The 21300-nt window shown below is 39.1% G+C and overlaps 1 protein-coding gene across 6 annotated transcripts in view; it reads left to right on the top strand.

Moving 5' to 3' along the window:
- UNC79 (unc-79 subunit of NALCN channel complex) overlaps nt 1–21300 on the top strand; it is a 277121-nt gene that overhangs the window by 30619 nt on the left and 225202 nt on the right. For 5 of the 6 annotated variants that reach the window (XM_086363153.1, XM_086363156.1, XM_086363150.1 and 2 more), the window contains exon 2: nt 18951–19071. In XM_086363153.1, the coding sequence (XP_086219279.1) occupies nt 18951–19071 (121 nt within the window). Of the gene's footprint in view, nt 1–17872; nt 18069–18950; nt 19072–21300 lie in introns of those variants that run through there. The other variant, XM_086363155.1, reaches the window with a different exon arrangement.

Here is a 21300-nt window from a genome sequence, read left to right as displayed (position 1 = left end):
CAGTTTTGATCATTTTCTTTGTTTAAAAAATTTTTTTTTAATTGGAGTATAGTTGATTTATAATGTTGTGTTACTTTCTACTGTACAACAAATTGAATCAATTTCACATATACATACATCAGTCATTTTCTTAATTTCTTTTAGCTTGCTTGGAAATACTGGGTTACAATTTCATCTGCTTAGTGCATGTGCATCTGCTTCTTATTCTCTTTCTCTTGTGATAAATTCATATGGAATTTTCTGTTGCTCATTTTTAAAGAAAAATAGTTTTTCTATTGATATAGTTTTAAAGACAGGTTCGGGATAACTTTAGGGCTCCTCTTCTATTTTTATTGTTTATTTTCTGATCAAAGTGATAAAAAATATGCCTGTGTACTTTCTGAGATCTGTTTCCTTTGGTTTTCTTTCCCATTTTAATTTGGACTCTTCCTCCTTTGTGTCTAGTATCCTGACACAGTTCAACTGGGATTCTATTCCCAGCAGTTTCTTCTGAGCACAGAGCTTTATCTTGAGGGTAGGCTTGGTGTGTTAGTTTTTAGAATTGAGAGTCTGCTCCATCACTCTCAGATCTTATCATCTGAAGAACTCCTTCCTTGCTTTACTTCTATTTTCAGATTGGAACATCACAGTTTTCAGTGAGTGCCTATGGATGGTTCGGGAGTTTTCCAGACCAGAGGACCATCAGAGGCCCAGCTGTCTTCCTTGTGTATCTTCCATCATGAATGCTGATACTGTGATGTGTGGCTACCAGATGATTGTCCCTATCCACTCATAATTGTTTTGCTGCGCTGCCTGGTCACTGATTTTGTTGTAGATATTGTTAGCCTGTCTTTGGGTTTGTCGCCCTCATTGACCTGTCTGTGTTTATTGGAGGGGCTTTGGATGATTTGAAACCCATGCTTTTGTCACTGGACTCTCTGGAATCCTCCTCATTTAGCATATTTAACCTGACTCTTAAAAACCCTGTTCTCTGGTATTTAAGATCCATTTCTTGAATAAATGGCTGCTGCCTTTAGACCCAGGCTGTGATTGCTCACCCACTCTCTACATTGTGTCAAGGTGAAGTCACAGTAGACAGCAGTCCCTTTAGTCCTTTCTTCTTTTCTTTTTTCTGTTACCATGAAGAGGAGATAACCAAAACAGATACCAAGGGAGCATTTCATGCAAAGATGGGCACAATAAAGGACAGAAATGGTATGGGCCTAACAGAAGCAGAAGATATTAAGAAGAGGTGGCAAGAATACACAGAAGAACTATATAAAAAAGATCTTCATGACCCAGATAATCACAATGGTATGATCACTCACCTAGAGCCAGACATCCTGGAATGCAAAGTTAAGTGGGCCTTAGGAAGCATCACTATGAACAAAGCTAGTGGAGGTGATGGAATTCCAGTTGAGCTATTTCAAATCCTAAAAGATGATGCTGTGAAAGTACTGCACTCATGCCAGCAAATTTGGAAAACTCAGCAGTGGCCACAGGACTGGAAAGGGTCAGTTTTCATTCCAGTCCCAAAGAAAGGCAATGCCAAAGAATGCTCAAACTACTGTACAATTGCACTCATCTCACACACTAGTAAAGTAATGCTCCAAATTCTTCAAGTGAGGCTTCAACAGTACATGAACTGTGAACTTCCAGATGTTCAAGCTGGATTTAGAAAAGGCAGAGAAACCAGAGATCAAATTGCCAACATCCGCTGGATCATCAAAAAAGCAAGAGAGTTCCAGAAAAACATCTATTTCTGCTTTATTGACTACGCCAAAGCCTTTGTGTGGATCACAACAAACTGTGGAAAATTCTTCAAGAGATGGGAATACCAGACCACCTGACCTGCCTCTTGAGAAATCTGTATGCAGGTCAGGAAGCAATAGTTAGAAATGGACATGGAACAACAGATTAGTTCCAAATTGGGAAAGGAGTATGTCAAGGCTGTATATTGTCACCCTGCTTATTTAACTTATATGCAGAGTACATCATGAGAAATGCTGGGCTGGAGGAAGCACAAGCTGGAATCAAGATTGCCGGGTGAAATATCAATAACCTCAGATATGCAGATGATACCACCCTTATGGCAGAAAGCAAAGAAATAAAGAGCCTCTTGATGAAAGTGAAAGAGGAGAGTGAAAAAGTTGGCTTAAAACTCAACATTCAGAAAACTAAGATCATGGCATCCAGTCCCATCACTTCATGGCAAATAGATGGGGAAACAGTGGACAGTGACAAACTTAATTTTGGGGGGTCCAAAATCACTGCAGATGGTGACTGCAGCCATGAAATTAAAAGATGCTTGCTTCTTGGAAGATAAGTTGTGACCAACCTAGACAGCATTTTATAAAGCAGAGACATTGCTTTGCCCATAAAGGTCCATTTAGTCAAAGCTATAGTTTTTCCAGTAGTCATGCATGGATGTGAGAGTTGGACCATAAAGAAAGCTGAGCACTGAAGAATTGATGCTTTTGAACTGTGGTGTTGGAGAAGACTCTTGATTCCCTTGGATTGTAAGGAGATCCATCCAGTCCATCCTAGAGGAAATCAGTCCTGAATATTCATTGGAAGGAATTATGCTGAATCTGAAACTCCAATACTTTGGCCACCTGTTGTGAAGAACTGTCTCATTTGAAAAGACCTGTATGTGGGAAAAGATTGAAGGTGGGAGTAGAAGGGGATGACAGAGCATGAGATGGTTGGATGGCATCACTGACTTGATGGACATGAGTTTGAGTAAGCTCTGGGATTTGGTGATGGACAGGGAAGCCTGGCGTGCTGCAGTCCATGGGGTTGCAAGAACTGAACTGAACTGACAAAAATCTGTAAATATGGGGGCCTCCTGATCAATGGCAACATTGAACTTTCCTTATCCCACTAGGCTTAGGCTTGCTGTTCGGTTTTGTGAAATGAAAAAAAACTATGTTTATATACACTGTATACATGCTCAGGGGATGAAACTATAAAGAAATGCAAAGGAATGATTCAGAAAAGTTAAAAAAGTATTTACCTTCATGATGAGTGAGAGGGATAAAAATAGAGATAGATAGCTGTAAGATTCAGGAAATGTTCTTTTAATCTGGGTGGTAGTTACATGAGTGTGCATTTATTGTTATTTAAAAATCTGTATATATAAATTTATGCCCACTTTCATAACATCAAGATAAGCTATGTAGAATCTCTGGAAAACAGTGTGAATTCAATATCCTTCTACCCCTATTCAGAATTTCTTTTGGGGGCATCACTGAGCAAGGTCAGGAGTGAGTCCAGAAACAGAAGTGTTCACCAGAGTTGGGGATTTTGTTGGATGCAGAAATGTGAGCCAGGTACTGGACCTCTGTCGAAAGTATGATTGGTGAGGGAGTTACTCTGTATTTTCTGCTTAAATTCAACATGACCAACACCTAGCTCTTAGATGCAGGTCAAAGAACCCTTCTTTGGTAGCAAAACAGTGTTTTTAGCTGTTCTAGGAGACTGTGGAAGAGAGTAGGCACTTGGCTGGGTCAAGAACAAAGAAGAATCTGGGGCCCACTCACACAGGCCTTCTGGCTTGGGTCGAAACCAGTACATAAGGTGAGGGGTTCTTTGTGATGACAGCCTTTAACACTCTGTGTTGGACCGCAGTGCTCTGGCCTGGTTGCCCTGGATGCCTGATGTATACTTGGGTCTTTCCAGGAGAAGGGATGAATGGGAAATAAATCTTTTGAAACTGTGAATTGGAAGGACTGATCCTGAAGCTGAAACTCCAATACTTTGGCCACCTGATGTGAAGAACTGACTCATTGGAAAAGATCCTGATGCTGGGAAAGATTGAAGGCAGGAGGAGAAGGGGACAATAGGGGATGAGATGGTTGGATGGCATCACCAACTCAGTGGACATGAGTCTGAGCAACTCCGGGAATTGGTGATGGACAGGGAAGCTTGGCATGCTGCAGTCCATGGGGCTGCCAAGAGTTGGACACTGCTGAGCGATGGAACTGAACTAAACTGAAGCATGTCTTTATTTTTGATTTATAGTTGACCTGAACAATAATTTATTGAGAATAATTTTTTTCTCAGAGTTTTAAAGGCATTGCTTCATTATTGTCTTGATTCAAATGTTGCTTTTGGGAAGTCCAAAATTCCTGATCTTTCCTAGGTGATATAACTTAAAAAAATCTCTAGAGACATGTGGAACTTTGTTTGTCCTCAGTTTCTGACATTTCATAAAAAGATGTGCTTTATTCTATGCCGACTTTTATTCACTTTGATGTATGTTTTTAATCTGGCATTTTCTAAATTTTTAAAAATTAATTTTGTTAATTTTTTAGCCCTTCTGGTTTTGCTATTTCTTTTCCCCTCAAGTTCCTTTTATTCTCATGTCGGATCTCTGGATTGATCATTTCTCTCTTACTTTGTCTCTGTCTTTTTGCTGAACTTTGGGAAATTTCCTCAACTGCATCTTCTAGCCCTAATATTGAGTATTGATTATTTATTTCTGGGATCATGTTTTTAATTTGTAAGAGCTCTTTTCTGTTTTTTGTTCTCTGTATATTGCCTTTTTTTTTTTTTACAGCACCTCAATATTCATCTGTGGTAGAGTCTCTCATATTCTGATATTAATAACAGGTTTTTAAAAAAGGTTTTCTTCTCCTACATAGATTCCTTTTCTCCGAGTTGATTTTTCTGTTTCTTCACTTTGTCCTCCATGCCAGAGGCTTTCTTTCTGATGGCTGGCCATCCTTTGCTATCTATTCACTGATTACAGGTTGGGACTGAGGAGCTGACCTGAGCATGTCGGTGGCCCTTTACTGGGGAAACCCCTTTTGTCACTGTGTGTCTTTAGTTTTTTCCTCTTTGACTGGTCAGAGTCACAGAAGGAAGGAGTGAGAAAGAGGCTTCTAATCTCCAGCTTGAAGAGTAAGAGTCGCTGCTAGCTGTGTGTGGGGTGCGGGGGCAGAGGTTAGCTTATTCACTGTTCAGTATTCACACTTCACAGAAACACCAGTTCCTCATGTTTAAGTGAGTTACCCTGGTCTTCAACTGTGTTTGGTTTCTTCCACTTCTGAGACCCTCTGGTATATCTTCTCTTTAGGCAATAAACTTAAGAAGATCTGCTAAGTTGGCGAGAGGTAGGGAGAGAATTTAGGGATCTAACTGTTTTGTAAACAGCTTTCAACCAATTCCTCCTTTTTTTTTTTTTCCTTTTCTTTTGGCTGTGTATGCAGCATGTGGGATCCTAATACCCCAACCAGGTATAAAACCCATGCCCCTTGTATTGGGAACTCAGAGTCTTAACCACTGGACCGTCAGGGAAACCTCTTAATCCCCAGCTTTTAAAGTTCCTATTCCTGTACTCCCCCATCCCCTCCACTCCCAGTTCCAGAGCTAACTAGAGCTGGCAGTTCCATGACTTCTGAGAATCCTGAGATGCTCATTGTTGTTTCTCAGCTTTCCTCACTGCCGGCCTGGGATTGGATTTTTTTCGATCTGCCAAGTCAATGGCTACTTGTCTATTGGTTTTCAAGCTTCCAGAATTATGTTGCAGTGTGTCTTCTTACCGCTTGTCCCTTTCTTCTTGTATTAAAACAATTCTTCTACTGTAGTTTGGTAGCGTTTCAGATGTGCCTGATTTAGATGTTTGTGTTCGCTTTTGTAGTCTTTTTTGTTTTGTTTTGTTTTGAATGCACCACAAGGCATGTGGGATTTTATTTCCTCCACTAGCGAGTGAACCTCATCCCAGCACCAGAAATGCAGTCTTAACCACTGGACCATCAAGGAAGTCCTTCGCCTTTGTGATCTTAACCTAGAAGCTTTCTCCCACGTTTTCGTGTCTACTGTCTTCTCATTCTTTATGTCTTAAATATAATCTCTTCTGAGAGGTCTTCCGAAACCACTAGGGGGGCATTCCTTACCCTTTTCTTTTTTCTCTGTTTTAGCTCCCATCTCTTTATAGACCTTTGAAGATATTTTTTATACTTTCCGTTCATCTTTCACTCTTTACCATAAGCAGCATCAAGGGCTGTAGCTTTAATTTTTATTTTTTAGCTTTTTCATACACTGTCACATATTCAGTATTTGGCACATAGTTCAGGAAGAGAAGAGGACAACAGAGGATGAGATGGTTGGTTGGCATCACCGACTCAATGGACATGGGTCTGGGTAGACTCCGGCAGTTGGTGATGGACAGGGGGGCCTGGTGTGCTGCAGTTCATGGGGGTCACAAAAAGTCGGGCACAACTGAGCGACTGAACTGAACTGAAATATCTGCTGAGTGAGTGAAAGGACAAGGTACACATAGGCATGAATTTTTAAGCTTGATAGCAATGCTCTCAGGTTTTACATATGTAGGAAAAGAGCGGGGAAATAAAATAGCTCCTAGCTCACTGGATTGTTGTGAGGCTTACAAATATGAAGAGGAGAAAGTGCTTAGAACAGTGCCTTGCACATAGGAAACACTACAGAAATGTTGTATTTTTAAGAGTCTTAAAAAAAAGAGTCTCTAAAGAGTTATCAGTTTATATTTAAATATTGTTTTATGATGGAATGAATTATTTTTTTCTTTAAGGTATTTTTAAAAATGTATTTTAATTGGAGGGGAATTGCTTTACCATGTGGTGTTGGTTTCTGCCATACAACAGTGTGAATCAGTCATAAATAATACATGTGTTCCCTCCCTATTGACGAATTATTCTTGAGTATTGTGTAGTATGTTCTGAGTCATAGCATATCTGAATTTTAACTCCAGGTTGATCATGAATCTCAATTTGGACTGTAACACTATCAGGGAAGAGAATGTACTTTACCATGAAGGTAGGAGCCCAGGTATTTTCAAGTTTGTCCATATAGCCAGACACTTAAATTTCAGGACACTGCTGTCTATACTTCAGGTTCTTGTTTAGGCAGTTCCAAAATATCTGCACCTTCTAAAGGAGTGTAATACATTTTTGGTACAATCACTTTTAAAAAAATAGAGCCACATTGATTGGATAGGTGGTTGATAATTCAGTTTGATTTAAAAACTTAAAGAATGATTCATTGTCATCAACTGCAGCATATCTCTGAAATTATTTAATTTCTACCCAATAACTCCTTAGTTCCTGAAAAATTTGTAATTATAAAGAGCTCGGTACAATTTAGCAACGAGAGTTAAAATATTCTTTGGTTTTCTTCTGCTAAATCTGTATGTCTAGATTGATACTTCCTTGAAAATATCAGTAATACTCTTGTTCCCCTCTGTCCTTGCAGTTTCAAGTACAGTACTCAGATGTCTCATCACATCAGAAAGAAAGCACAGGCTTATGAGTCACTCTGGTTTGGGTGGGAAGTGCTTAAAACTTGGCCTCTTGATTCTTCAATTTCAAAATATTGATCTGAGGAAGCTACCCAGTAAACTTCTAAAAAACAAGTTTCTGTCACCTAACCTGATTGTATTAAAATAAAATAGAGATTCATATTCCATTTCAAATGTTACTAATATCCAACAAGCACTCAACTTCAAGAAGATTCGCCATCTTTGTCACTTTCTCCATCACAGTGTGAAATAAATGACTTCCACTGTTCCTAGCACAAGCTCTCCTGATCAACAGTGCGATAGGAACCAAACAGCAATCCATCTTCTTCTTCCGCTTGAATAAATTATTTCCCCCCTTTTCTTTATTTCCAGTGCCCCATTTCTGACAAATGAATTGTTTCCATGTTAAGGTGTTTTCCAGTTGGCAAGTGGTCAGGTCCTACTAATTCATGCCTGAAAACCTTGGATGATTTTATGCACCTATGTGGGTTTTAAAAAATATGCTAAAAAGTGTATGGTGGGCCACAACGTTTTCAACTGTTTCTCTTTATAGGTGACATATAAGTGCTCTATTATTTATCTCCTCGGTGACCTTGGGCAAGTTATTTAACCTCTCTAAGCCTTGCTTTTCTTACGGGTAGTATGGGAATAATAATGATAACAAAAGAACTATTATTTTTATATTTACTGGCACAAAGTAAACAATCAGAATTTAGAATTATTATTGTGACTGTGACCCAGAGGATGAAGATGACATCTTTTTTAATCACGGATTTACCCATGTCACAAGGTGCCTGGTACACAGTGTGTGTTCAATCAACAATATCTGCTGCTGCTGCTGCTGCTGCTAAGTCACTTCAGTCGTGTCCGTGTCTGTGCGACCCCATAGACGGCAGCCCACCAGGTTCCCCTGTCCGTGGGATTTTCCAGGCAAGAATACTGGAGCGGGGTGCCATTGCCTTCTCCGAACAATATCTGATAAATGACTAGAAACACTAGTATCTTTCCCTTCACCTTTGCTGCTTAATTTTTGCTTAATGTCTAAAATTCCTTAGAACACCTTTTCACAAGTTAACTGCTCAAAAAAAATGTAACAAATAATGCATGTGGAAATGCTTTGAAAAATGTAAATGGCTAAGCAAATATGATTGATGATGATGATATGATGATGATGGTGGTGGTGCTGGTGGTGCTGGAATCACTTGCCTGAGAATGGGAGTGTTTGCTGACCTCTCCTGTCTGCTGAAAGTGCCAGATAAAGTTTGCCTCCCGGAACTAAAACTGACTGAAGATTATACATGTAAGTATAAGAATATTTGGAAGAATTAACAATGAGATTTGTGATATATGACATCCTTTTGCTTTTGAGGGGAGAGTTGACTGTTTTGGCTCTCAAAATATGTGTGTCCTTTCCTGTCACCCTTCATTTGTTTCTTTTATGAAGTTTTGGTTTCAGTTCAAGAGGATGACCTTCCTCAAAGAAGGAGGATCATTCTTAGATTATGAATCTGCAAAGAACTCTGGTTCCTCGTTAGAACTCCCAAGCCATGTGCTATTGCATTGTTCTCCCCACATCTCTATTTCTGAATATGTTTCTTATTAGCTGTATATAGTCTTTAAAAAGGACGAGTTTCTGGATATAGAACTGGATTTCAGTACCAACTGCAGATACTATATTGTCTGTGTATGTGGATGTGTGTGGATGTGTATAGGGGATTATACTTGATTTTGTCGATGAAAGATCACTGCTGTATTTTCCTTACTCTATAGATCATTCTGTTTTGAGAGACAGAGTATTGGCTTGGGAAGGTGGATGGAGAAGGATCTCACATGTAATTGCTAATTTTAGCAATTTATTATCTACTATGTGCTAGTCATTGTGCTAAGTAGTTTATATATGTAATATTTAAAAATCTTATATCAACCCTGTGAGAGATATCATTATCCCCATTTTATAGGTTACGAAATTGAGGCTCAGAGTCTTAGAGGAGGCAGTGAGTCAGTAATTACAGCATTTAGTAATGAGTGCTATCACAGAAGGAAGCCCTGTGTGCTGTGAAAGTGCTGATAAGATCATTTAATGCAGCTTGTGGTAGGGAGGATTAGTTATCTACAGCAGAAGTGGTTATAGTTGATATTTGGAATTCTTGGGAGGTGGTCAGTCAGGGAAGCATGGGTTGCATTTCTGTAGAGAGAATAGCATGTGAAAACCCATGACAGGATGAGAGCATCGTGAGTTGGAGTTTTTGCATGTCAGTATGGCTGAAGTATGGCTCATAGGGAAGAAACAGGAGATGGAGCTTGACAGATGAGTAGGAATTGATTCACCCTGGACTCCATGTGCTAAGTTAATTATCTGGATTTCGACTAGCAGGAAATGAGGAAGATTTTGCATGTTGGAAAGATCACTCTGTCATGTTAAAAAAGAATCAGAAAAGAATCAGTCTAGACATGATGGCAATAATCTAAGAAAGAAATATTCAGGCTTGAATTCAGGTGATTTAAGTGTAGATGGAGAAGAGAGTTGATTTTAGAGATTATTTCTAGATAGAACCAATTGGATCAAGCAGTTGAATCTATTGGACACAAGAAACACCTTGAGAGGCTCAAAAATAGTAAGTTAAGACAGATCTGTAGGGTGATTAACGAGAGTGTCTGATTCCTTACTGATCCTCTAATCATGAGAAGAAATGAAAAAGGAACCAGGCATAATTTTTACTTTAACCATTGAGGTGAATATTTATAGCAATCCAAATTTGTGAAGTATGTCCAAATACTCCGTATTTGTATCTGTCATTTTTCAATGAAAGGTGAAATTGAAAAGAAGATGAATAGTTTCAAAGGAAGCAATGACATCAAATCCATAAAGTCTTAGACTTAATGTAATGGAAGAGAAAATCAATGAAAAATAAGATGAAATTAGAATATATGCTTTCAGATGTACAACATAAATAATCAACTTTTGCAAAGAATGTGGATGTATTATTTTAATTTCTCATTTGACAAAAACAGAACAAGACAAAAAAGCAAACAAGAACCCCTGAAGCTTAGAGATATTAAATGGTTGACTGAGGTCACACCTAGCTGTAGGTGAGAATTCACTGCATCCTAGAGCTTTCTGCAGGACACTGTGATGATTCCACCTCATGTACCCGGCATGTTAGGGTCCAAGTCATGAAGAATAAAAGAAGTGGCTCCTTTGAAGAAAAGAAATGAGCAAATACTGCCAAAACAGTGAAGAACCTATGAAAATCTTGGGAATATATAAAGTGAAATGATTGTTTGGAGTTCTATGAAATGAAAAATGAGGGGAAAATAAATCAGGAAGAAGTGTTCTTTATTATTTACATGTTGTACAATTTTTTTTTCTGGGACTTGCTTATTTGTATGTGGGAGACGTGGGTTTGATCCTTGGGTTGGGAAGATCCCCTGGAGGAGGGCATGGCAACCTATTCAGTATTCTTGCCTGGAGAATCCCCATGGACAGAGGAGCTTGGCAGGCTGAAGTCCATGCGGCTGCAAAGAGTTGGACACGACTGAGCAACTAAGCACAGCACATAAATGATACTAGAATTTTAAGGAATTTATTTAAAGGATATTGATACAATATAGCTGACATTTAAAATTTTAACTCATTTCAACCCTGTGTTAAGGTGACCATCTTTTTGTGCCCAGAGTTGTAAGAAGTTCTAAGGGCATTACAAATGAGATATATATATATGAGTTCTGTCCTCAACAATCTCAAGGGAAACTAGATGTGCAAACATGAAACTAATTTAGAACCATCCAGAACAGTTTATTACCAGTGATCAATTAATATAATAAAGTGGCAAAATTTTTGAGGCCGATGGTGAGTGCTTTGAGTTGTCAGGAAGGGAAGGAAGAGATAAGTGTCTGGTGTCAGTCAGAAGGCTTTTTAAATGGAATGATTCTTAAGATGGGTCTTCAAGAATTAAAGGGGTTTAGTTTTTCAAGGAGGAAAGTCTGGGGCTAGTGAAGTAAGCAAGTTTCATTTCATGTTTCCTAAAAAAATAAACAGATTTAATCTAATATTTCATCTGTTCACTCTAATATAACTTAGTGGAATACTGGAAACAACTTAATGTCAAAAAATAAAATAGGGGAAGTGTCAAAATGTCATGCCCTATCATATTTAATAATTATACATCGTTAAACTAGTAAAAATAATAAAGGAACAGTGTGACATGGTGGGGAAGCCTGACTTGCAACCAGTTAAACTGTTAGTTCTACTACTTACTGACTCAGTGGTAAAGAACCCACCCGCCAGCTCAGGAAATGCAGAAGACACAGGTTTGATCCCTAGGTCTGGAAGATCTGGAGGAGGAAATGGCAACACTCCAGTACTCCTGCCTGGGAAAATTTCATGGACAGAGGAGCCTGGCGGTCTATAATCCACAGGGTCACAAAAGAGTCAAACACGACTTAGCAACTAAACAACAAGATACACATATACTTCAGTTCAGTTGCTCAGTCGTGTCCGACTCTTTGCCACCCCATGGAGTGCAGCACGTCAGGCTTCCCTGTCTATCACCAACTCCTGGAGCTTGCTCAAACTCATGTTCATCGAGTCGGTGATGCCAGCCAACCATCTCATCCTCTGTAGTCCGCTTCTCCTTCTGCTTTCAATCTTTCCCAGCATCAGGGTCTTTTCCAATGAGTCAGTTCTTCACATCAGGTGGCCAAAGTATTGGAGTTTCAGCTTCAGCATCAGTCCTTCCAATGAATATTCAGGATTGATTTCCTTTAGGATTGACTGGTTGGATCTCCTTGCAGTCCAAGGAACTCTCAAATTTTCTACAACACCACAACTCAAAAGCATCAACATATACACTATTGGTATGTAAAGAGATACTGTCTTTCTGAAGGGAAATGTCTCAATTTTTACATAAAGCTTTAAAATGAGTATTTCCTGTTGACTCAGCAATTCTACAGTTAAAAACTTATTCTAAGGAAAAAAGATGTGTGTACACATTTAAAAAGATATTCTTTGCAGTATTGAATAGAATAGTAAAAATAACCCCATATTTCACAAATAGATGATTGCTAAAATAAATTATGGTTCACTTACATAAAGAACAATTACAAAGCTATTAAAATGCTGATGTAGAAATGTATTTCTGATATAGAAAGTAAGGAAAGAAGATTCTAAAACTATATACAGTATAACTTCATTTTTGTAAGTGTATGTTTATGCAGAGAAAATTTTCTGGAAGGATAATATACCCAAACTGTTGTCTCTGAATAGTGGGCCATTAGGTGATTTTTATCTTCGTCATTGTACTTACCCAAATCTTTTACTTTTATGGTAATAAGCATAGATAATTAAAAATTTAAAAGTATGAATGGATCATTACTTAAAATACTTAGAGACATAAAAAAATGATTAAGATTTAAAGAAAAACACGTTGTTTATTTTTGTTAAAGTATTTTTATACCAATCCCTAAAATGAATGACTGAATTTTGCTTCTGTGGCTTTTTCTTTCAAAATGTAGCACTTTTCAAGATGTTAGGGACAGGATGAATCGTGAAGAAGCATAGAGCAGAGATTAGACTCATGTTTGCCTGGATGAAAATCATCACTTTTTAGGCTCCCCTTTCTTGTTTTCTTCATTTTCATCACTGTTTTAAGTGTTGGCTTCCTTGGCTGTTTTCATAAAGAAACTTTAACTCAGTTAGCCTCTGCAAACAGCCGCTTTGTGCCTCCCTCTTGCTCTTCCTTTCACTCTTACTGCTGCTGCTAAGTCGCTGCAGTCGTGTCCAACTAGCACCCAGCAAATTCAGCACTCACTAGTTACTAGTCACGGGGCATATACAGTGGTGAACAAGAGACATAGTTCTCAGAGTCTACTGTCCACTTGGGAGAGATAGTCAAGATAGTCAGCAGTCACCCAAGTAATTAAATATTTAAGAATTGTGCTAACTACTGTGAAAAAAAATAAGGTGTTGTGAGAGAGGAAAATGGGGGTGGAGTAGAGGGAATCAATTTCGACACAAGATCTTCATGGGTAAGTGACATTTAAAGTCAGCCTTGAGGCATAAGAAGATGTTAGACAAAATGTGGAAAGAAAACCATGGTAAGTAGAGGGTTAGGGTTAGATTGTAAAGATTTTCAGGCAAAAAATATCTTTGTGTGTTAAAGAAACTGGGGCAAAAGTCAGTATGCCTGGCCCTTCTGGTATGACAGCCTGGAAGATAAACAAGGGCCTGGTTAAGGGTTTTGGATTTTATTCTGAGGGCAATGGACAGCCTCTGAGAGATTTGCATGAAGCAGTTTATAGTTTTTAAAATAATTCTTTGGCTCCTCAGAGGAAAAAGAACTGGAGAGAGGCAAGAAACAGAAAGGTGAATACGGAGGCTTTGAGAATTGATCAGGAGATGATGGTGCCCAGTGGTGATAGTGAAGATAAGGAACAGAAGACAGATGGAGGTGTATTTTAGTAGTCACATTGATAGGACTTGGTGGCAGATTGATTAGGAGTAGGGGACAGGGAATAGGAGCTGTTGATTATGCTTTGCTGGGGTGACTTGGTGGATTACATGGATGGTGGTGAAGGAAGGGATAAGGGTTCAGCGTTGCATGTTTTACTGTGCAGTATCCGTAAGAGAAATTGAATAGATAAGTTCTATTACTCAGAAGAATGACCTATCTGGGATGGAGATATGCTTTTAAGAGTCATTGGTACAGACAGTGCTTTAAGGCCTTTGGATGGAGGGAATTGTGGAGAGAATATTGAGAGAGGAACGGAGAATCTGATTCCTAAGGAATTCCAACATTTTAGCATCAAGTAATAGGGCAGGTGGCAGGGATACATCAGGGTGGCAGGAGAAGATTAAGAGAATGTGGTTGTCAGGGAAACCAATGGGAGGTTTTCAAGGAAGGAGGCATTGGCTGAATGTGCTGAAAGGCCTAGTTAAAGGATGATTGGAAAAGGAGGGAGATGGGAGGGAGGTTCAAGAGGGAGGGGACGTATGTATACCTGTGGCTGATTCATGATGATGTTTGGCAGAAACCAACAGAATTCTGTAAAGCAGTTATCCTTCAACTAAAAAATAAATAAATTGAAAAAAAAGCAAGTGCCTGTTGGATTTGGCAACATGGAGGCTCTAGATGATGGTGGGAAAAGCAGATTCAGTGCAGTGGCACAGGTGGAAGCCAGACTGGAATGAGTAGAAGTAAGAATAAAAAGCGCTGGAGAGATGAGAGAGTGTACACAACTCTTTATCATCTTAGTTCTGAAGCGAGGCCAACAGCTGGAAGGGATTGTCAAGTCAAGGGAGAGTTTTTTGGTTTCCCTTTGACAAGGGAGATTTTAAAGTTTATTTGAATGGTATGGACATGATTTAGTAGGGAGGGAGAAATTAATGATGTAGGGGAGACGACTGATGAGTGGAGGGCATTCGTGGTGGGATTGATGTTGAATGTGTACTAGAGTTACTATGCTAAGTTATCGACATAGTAAGTGATTTATTATTCACAATAGCCCCGTGAAGTTGGTATGATTATTCCCATTTTACAGATGAGGAAACTGGGATTGAGTAGAGAGAGAACCAAATTCTTAGTCCAGAACTGTTTGATTTCAGAACTCAGACTCTTAGCATTTGCCTCTGCTCTAGAGGTCCACAACCTCCAGGATCTAATGCCTGATGATCTGAGGTGGAGCTGATGTTATCGTTACAGAACTAAAGTGCACAATAAATGTAACTCACTTGAATTATCCCGGAACTGTCCCCCCACCCCTGGTCCATGGAAAAATTGTCTTCCATAAAACCAGTCCCTGGTGCTAAAAAGGTTGGGGACCACTGCTCTTAGAGGACTTCCTCTAACATGGTATTTTAGTCAACTTGCCAGGGCTGTCATAACGAAGCATCACAGACAGGATGGTGTGCATGACAGAAATTAATTTTCTTGCCTCCTGGAGGCCAGAAGTCCAAGACCAAGGTGTTGACAGGTTTGGTTTCTCCTGAGGACTGTCTCCTTGGCTTGCAAATGGCTGTCTTTTCATTGTGTCCTCATATGGCCCTTTCTCTGTGCACACACATATCTGGTGTCTCTCCTGGGCTCTCATCTCTTCTTCTTATAAAGACACCAGTCGGCTTGGATGAGAGCCCACATTAAGAGCCTCATTTTAATTTAATTACCTCTTTAAAGGCCTTATTTCCAAGTACAGTGACATTTTGAGATTAGGACTTCAACATGTGAATTCTGGGAGACAAAATTCCATCCAAAGCAGATGGGTTCTGTTTTCTTAAAGTGTAAGGAAAAGAGTGGGCCTCCCCACATTTTGAAAAGTGTGGGGAGGACTGAAATAGAGATTGAAGAGGGTGAAAGGGGGAGCTTTCTAGAGAAGTGTAACCCCAGGGTCAGGTGAGACTAGAGATGATTTGTTTACATCCAACAACCCAATTATCTAAGATTCTGCAGCAAAATTCAGGCTGCAGCTGCTAAGTCACTTCAGTTGTGTCCGACTCTGTGCGACCCCATAGATGGCAGCCCATCAGGTTCCCCAGCCCTGGCATTCTCCAGGCAAGAACACTGGAGTGGGTTGCCATTTCCTTCTCCAATGCATCAAAGTGAAAAGTCAAAGTGAAGTCGCTCAGTCGTATCCGACTCTTAGTGACCCCATGGACTGCAGCCTACCAGGCTCCTCCATCCATGGGATTTTCCAGGCAAGAGTACTGGAGTTGGGTGCCATTGCCTTCTCTGAATATTCAGGCACACAGGTGGAATAAAGTATATGAAATCTGAGCTGCCACGTGGCTACTGTTATTTCAGCCAAACAGCCATCTTTTGTGTGCACAGTTTGAACGTAAATGAGTTTCACTTACATTCTGAGCACAATTACAAATTGCTGTATGTCAGGGACCTTTCTGGCTGTTCTCAAATAGTAGAAAACATGAAAGTTAAATAATCTATAATTGCTAGGGTTTTGTTGCATTCACCAATGAGCAAATTAGCTTGAACATTTTGCCAACTGGTTCTGTTAAAAAAAATTGTCTTTAATGATTAGTCATCATTATTTTTGTTCTTTCTCTCCCCCTTCTTTCTTCCTTTTTTTCCCCGTCTTTACTCATCAATTTATTGAATACCTACTAGTTGTCTGGCATTAGGGGTAAAAGGAGTCCATAATCTAGTGTGGGAGACAGGTATATATGCAATAGAACCTCAAGTGATAGTGCTGTTATTAAAGTAATAATTCGTTTGTTCATTTAACCTGCAAATATATTGAGTGTCTGTTAAGAGCCAAGCACTGTGTTAGGCTTGGGATAGAGACATGAGTAAGGTAAAATTTTTACCGTCAAGAAATTTACAACCTGATACAGAAAAAGAAACAGGTAAGTAAACAAAAGCAATACAACGGAATGCTTATAAAATGTTACAAGATCTCAGGGAAAGGAGTGACTCTGTCTGTGCATTCCTTTGCATGTTTGGTTACCCATTGAAAAGAGTCATTGCTGCATTTTAATGAAAGGAACTGTAAAAAGCATATGCATTCATTTCACATTTTTGAATGCTGGCTGTCATTGTGTACTGAAAGTTTTGTAGTTCCTGAATAACAAGCAAGCTTTGACTTGGGAGATCTATAACTTTTCTCCTCATTTAGCTTATTGTCCCAAACCTGCACTATCAACACCTTTTTAAGGCGATAGAATGATTAATGATATTCCTGAAATACTCGACAGAAACCTGCTGAATGTTAAGACTTGATAAGTCAGAGTAGCAAAGCGTTACTGTGATGGTGGGTGTGGAGAAAGCATCTGCTGGCCTAGCAAATGTCTGATTCTTGAAACTCAGAACTATGTATTAATGTAGGGGTTCCCTGTAATTTTTTTTAAAAAAGATGATGAAAAGATGATGATCAAAAAGACTGAGAAGAAAATGGATTTTTGTAAATTATGTAATTGAAACCCTTCCACTATCATCTATTTTTACTGTATCTCAGGAAAAAAAAAAACTTACAACCAAATACTTATTGGGGTTAATTGAGACAATGGATATAAACTTGTTGCTTTTTTCAGAGGTGATGTGTTATATAAACTCAAGGTGCTATTTGCAATGTAGACAATTTTGTGGGAAAATGTTAGCCATATTATGGAAATAGTGCAGATAGGAGAAGGAAGAAGAGGCAAATCTGATAAATGGTATATGAGATTTAGGATGAATGATTAATCCAACTGCAGCTGAAGATTGCTTTGATGTCATGCAATGAACATGCACAATCTGCATATCGACTTCACTCCAGATGGTGTTCAAGAGTATGTCATAGTGGAAAGAGCCTTGGATGGGAGTCAGGGTCTGTAAGTTCTAGTCTAGCTCAGCTGCTGACTACCAATGTGCCTTGTTTTCCCCACCTTTAACATTACGTGGTTATGGGAAAAGATCTCTAAGATCCTTCTAGTTCTATTTCATCATTCTGTGATTCTACGTCCCATGCCTATCAAAAGCATTTGACTTTCTTCAAGTTGCTGAAGCCAGCATTTCAGTTAGAATGCATCCAGGAGCTTGTTTCCATGGGCTGTTGGGAACCGCAAGGCCTTGCTTCTCCAGCACTTGATATGTCTTCTGTTAACTGCTGACAGTGAGCCATACCATCTAAAAGGCCCCTTGGGTAGCCTTAAAGATTGAAAGGACAGTGGACACTGTTGAGAGCTCTGTGGAAGAGGAGACCTGAGAGACGTTGATCATCATGGCCCCTTGGGATTTGCAAAGAGGAATGACTAGAACTGGGCCATTCACGGCAGCCAGGTCAAAGGTCAGGTCAGGAATGTGGACAATGCTGATGACTCCAGGTAGGTCTAGGAGGGTAAATAAGCCTATTTAGTCCCTCCTGAGTCTTGAGAAGATCTGGGCTGCCAAGCTCAGAAAGCTATGAGGAAGTCTCCTGATTCATGAAATTCCTTGGAAGAAAAATGTGACATTCCTTTTTTGTAATTTATTATCATCCAATTATTGTATTCTTACTAGTACTCACCAAGTTAATCTACTTTAACAATTCTCACAGTTCAAACATTGCTACACACTTTATGATCACTTATTGAGTTATAAATCTGGTTTTTATTGACGGTATTGTGCAGTGGATTCCCTATGTTTTAGGATTTTTAGTGTTGTTCAAAGACATTTGAGTTTTCTCTAGTTTTAGTTAAGTATAATTCTTGGGCATCCTGGGCAGCTCAGCTGATAAAGAATCCACCTGCAATGCAGGAGACCCCAGTTCAATTCCTGGGAAGTACCCCTGGAGAAGGGATAGGATACCCACTCCAGTATTCATGGGCTTCCCTGGTGGCTCAGATGGTAAAGAATCCACCTGCAATGTGGGAGGGAGACCTTCTTCAATGTGAGAGAACTTCTCTGGTGGCAGATATATATCCACTATTATTTTGCTAATAATAGGCTAACGGGGATGATTATAAGATGATTTGGAGTATTGCCTTTCTTAGTTATAAAAAGTAATGGCTAATTTGTGAATAGAATGTTAAGCCAGATAACTAAAAATAATTTTGTGTGCTGAATACAATTACAAGTAATTAAAGGGCTTTTATAACTGTCTCCATCATAGAATTCCAGTAAAAATGTACATATTTTTCTTAAGATACTGATTAAATTCCTGTGCTGCATGCCTAATACATATTACAAGATGATTCTTCTTCTTCTTCTTTTTTGCTTTTATCTAGTTGCTTCCAAGATCCGGTACTTACAGGAATATCATAACCGGGTCCTCCACAACATTTATCCTGTACCTTCAGGAACAGATATTGCAAACACCCTGAAATACTTTTCTCAGACCTTGTTAAGGTAAGCTTTAAAATATCCTGTACTTTGAAAGAATTCTTAGGTAGTTCTGCTGAATTGATTGGGACTTAAATTTTTATTGAACTGAAAGTTTTAAAGGGCTTTATGTTTTCTAGTGCTCTGCCAGAAGAGTCTGAACTCAAGCTTTCTGGGTGTGTATATAGCAGATGAGATCAGAGGCCTAAGTGAAATAAATGGCTACTGCCTGCTTTCCTCAGTTGAACATCTTTTCAAGAGATTCATATGGTGATGCCAGTTATGTTTGCCACTAATATAGAGTGGGATTAAAAGGAGAACCTATATTGCTTATAATGAAGAACAGAAAACACTAATGGTCTTAAAGAAAATCAGAATTATGAAGCATTTTAAGTTCATTAGCAGTATTTCCTATTTCTCAGAGTATCATTTATGATGATACAATTATTTTTAATCCGTGTAACACTTCAAGTGTTCAATATGCTTTACAATCTACACGAAGGACAGGAACAAAACCATGGCAGCCCTTTTTCTATTGTCTGCTTTGACTATAAGGTAGAGACAGGAGGAACCCATCTGCCTCACAATTCTTAATAGGGAAACAACAAAACAACAGTGGCTAGTCATGTCCAACCCTTTGGGACCCCATGGACTGTACCCTGCCAGGCACCTCTGTCTGCAATTCTCTAGGCAAGGATACTGGAGTGGGTTGCCATTCTGTCCTCCAGGGGATCTTCCTGACCCAGGGATAGAACCCAGGTCCTCCCACATTGTGGGCAGATTCTTTACCATCTGAGCCACCAGGGAAGCCAGGGAAGCACTAGGGAAAACAGGCAGGCAAAGGTGAGCCTTTCAGGTAAAGACTTAGTTGTCGGGGACATAATATCGAAGAGATGAGAGATTAGATCCTAAAGCTTTGTCTCTCTCATTATTATGATCTTCATGCTCCAAATCTGATTTGGGAAATGTTTCTTTCAGGTCTATTAAGAGCAAAAGTTTTGTAGGACATGTATTAGGGAAAGGCTACCATCTCAGAAAAGCCATCATGGCACTGGACTTCCCAGAAGTTTGAGGCAAAGCCTCTGGGGGCTGAGAAGGTTGCGGGAGTGGAGGGGTGGGGATGAACACTGTAGAAAGAAGCCTTACTGGGTCAAGTCAGCTTCTAGTCTTCAGTGCCCCGATCTCTGTGTTCTTCTTTGAAATGTCTCTTCTTTAGCATCCTTAGTGTCCCTGTGCTGTGTTAAATGGATTCTGTTTATCAGATTTGTAGATTTCTTACTTGCATAGTAAGTTTAGGACCTTGTTACAGACATTTCTCTTCCAATGGCAGTGGAGTAATTAGCTCAGTTTTCACAGTAATAATCAGATAAGGTTGTGCACCAAAGCATCTGATTCTGTTCTCTTAAATTCTCCTTTTGTCTTTGAGGTCAGGGTTCTCAATGGGAAACACTTTCCTTTATCACAAATTATGAAAGCTCTCTAAGTGAGAGACACTTTTCAGTAGGAAGCAAATTCTGAATTCCATTTGCAAAGAAACTGTAATATGCTATTTGGCACTTCAAAGCTTGCTGCTTAGGTCTTAGTCACGGTGCCAAAAAATTAAGAAATTTAGCATATTGAAGTCATTTTGCAAGACATGAGGATTCTATTTTCTTGAGTAAGGGATAATTAGAATATGATCATGGATAGTAACATTTTAATGGTGAAACTGGTATTAAAACAGTTTGTTCAAGTGGCTATTGAAAAAGATTCAATAAAACTGAGTCCCTCAAAGGGAGACAACATCAACAATCACTGCAAATGGTAGTACTAATCCATTAGCTCTTATTATTATAGCTGTATTTATATAGCTATTATTATCACAGCAATATTATAATACACAATAGTAATCATATGTTAAGTACTGTTCTAAGCACTTTACATCTCATTTAACCCTTCATAATAATTCTATGAAAGAAGTATACTATTATAGCCATTCTACATATAATGACATAGTGGTTAAATAAATTGCTCCAAGTTACATATCTGGCAAACACTGGAACTAGGATTTGACCCTGGGACTCCTAAGCCACAGTATACGCTTTGAACAGTTACGCTATGCTTCTTCTCCTTATTATTGCTAGCTATCATATTCCACTGGTACTTCTTTAGTAAAAACTTGGTTTGGCCTTTGGGAATGCTAGCATCCATTCAGTTCAGTTCAGTTCAATTGCTCAGTCGTGTCCGACTCTTTGCGACCCCATGAACCACAGCATG

Source organism: Bos grunniens, chromosome 21 (assembly GCF_055505025.1).
Source record: "Bos grunniens cultivar Pamir isolate PY7600 chromosome 21, Bosgru_T2T1.0, whole genome shotgun sequence".
NCBI lineage: Eukaryota > Metazoa > Chordata > Mammalia > Artiodactyla > Bovidae > Bos > Bos grunniens.
The sequence above is the reverse complement of the archived record's forward strand: the minus strand, read 5'-3'. Positions and strand labels throughout refer to the sequence as shown.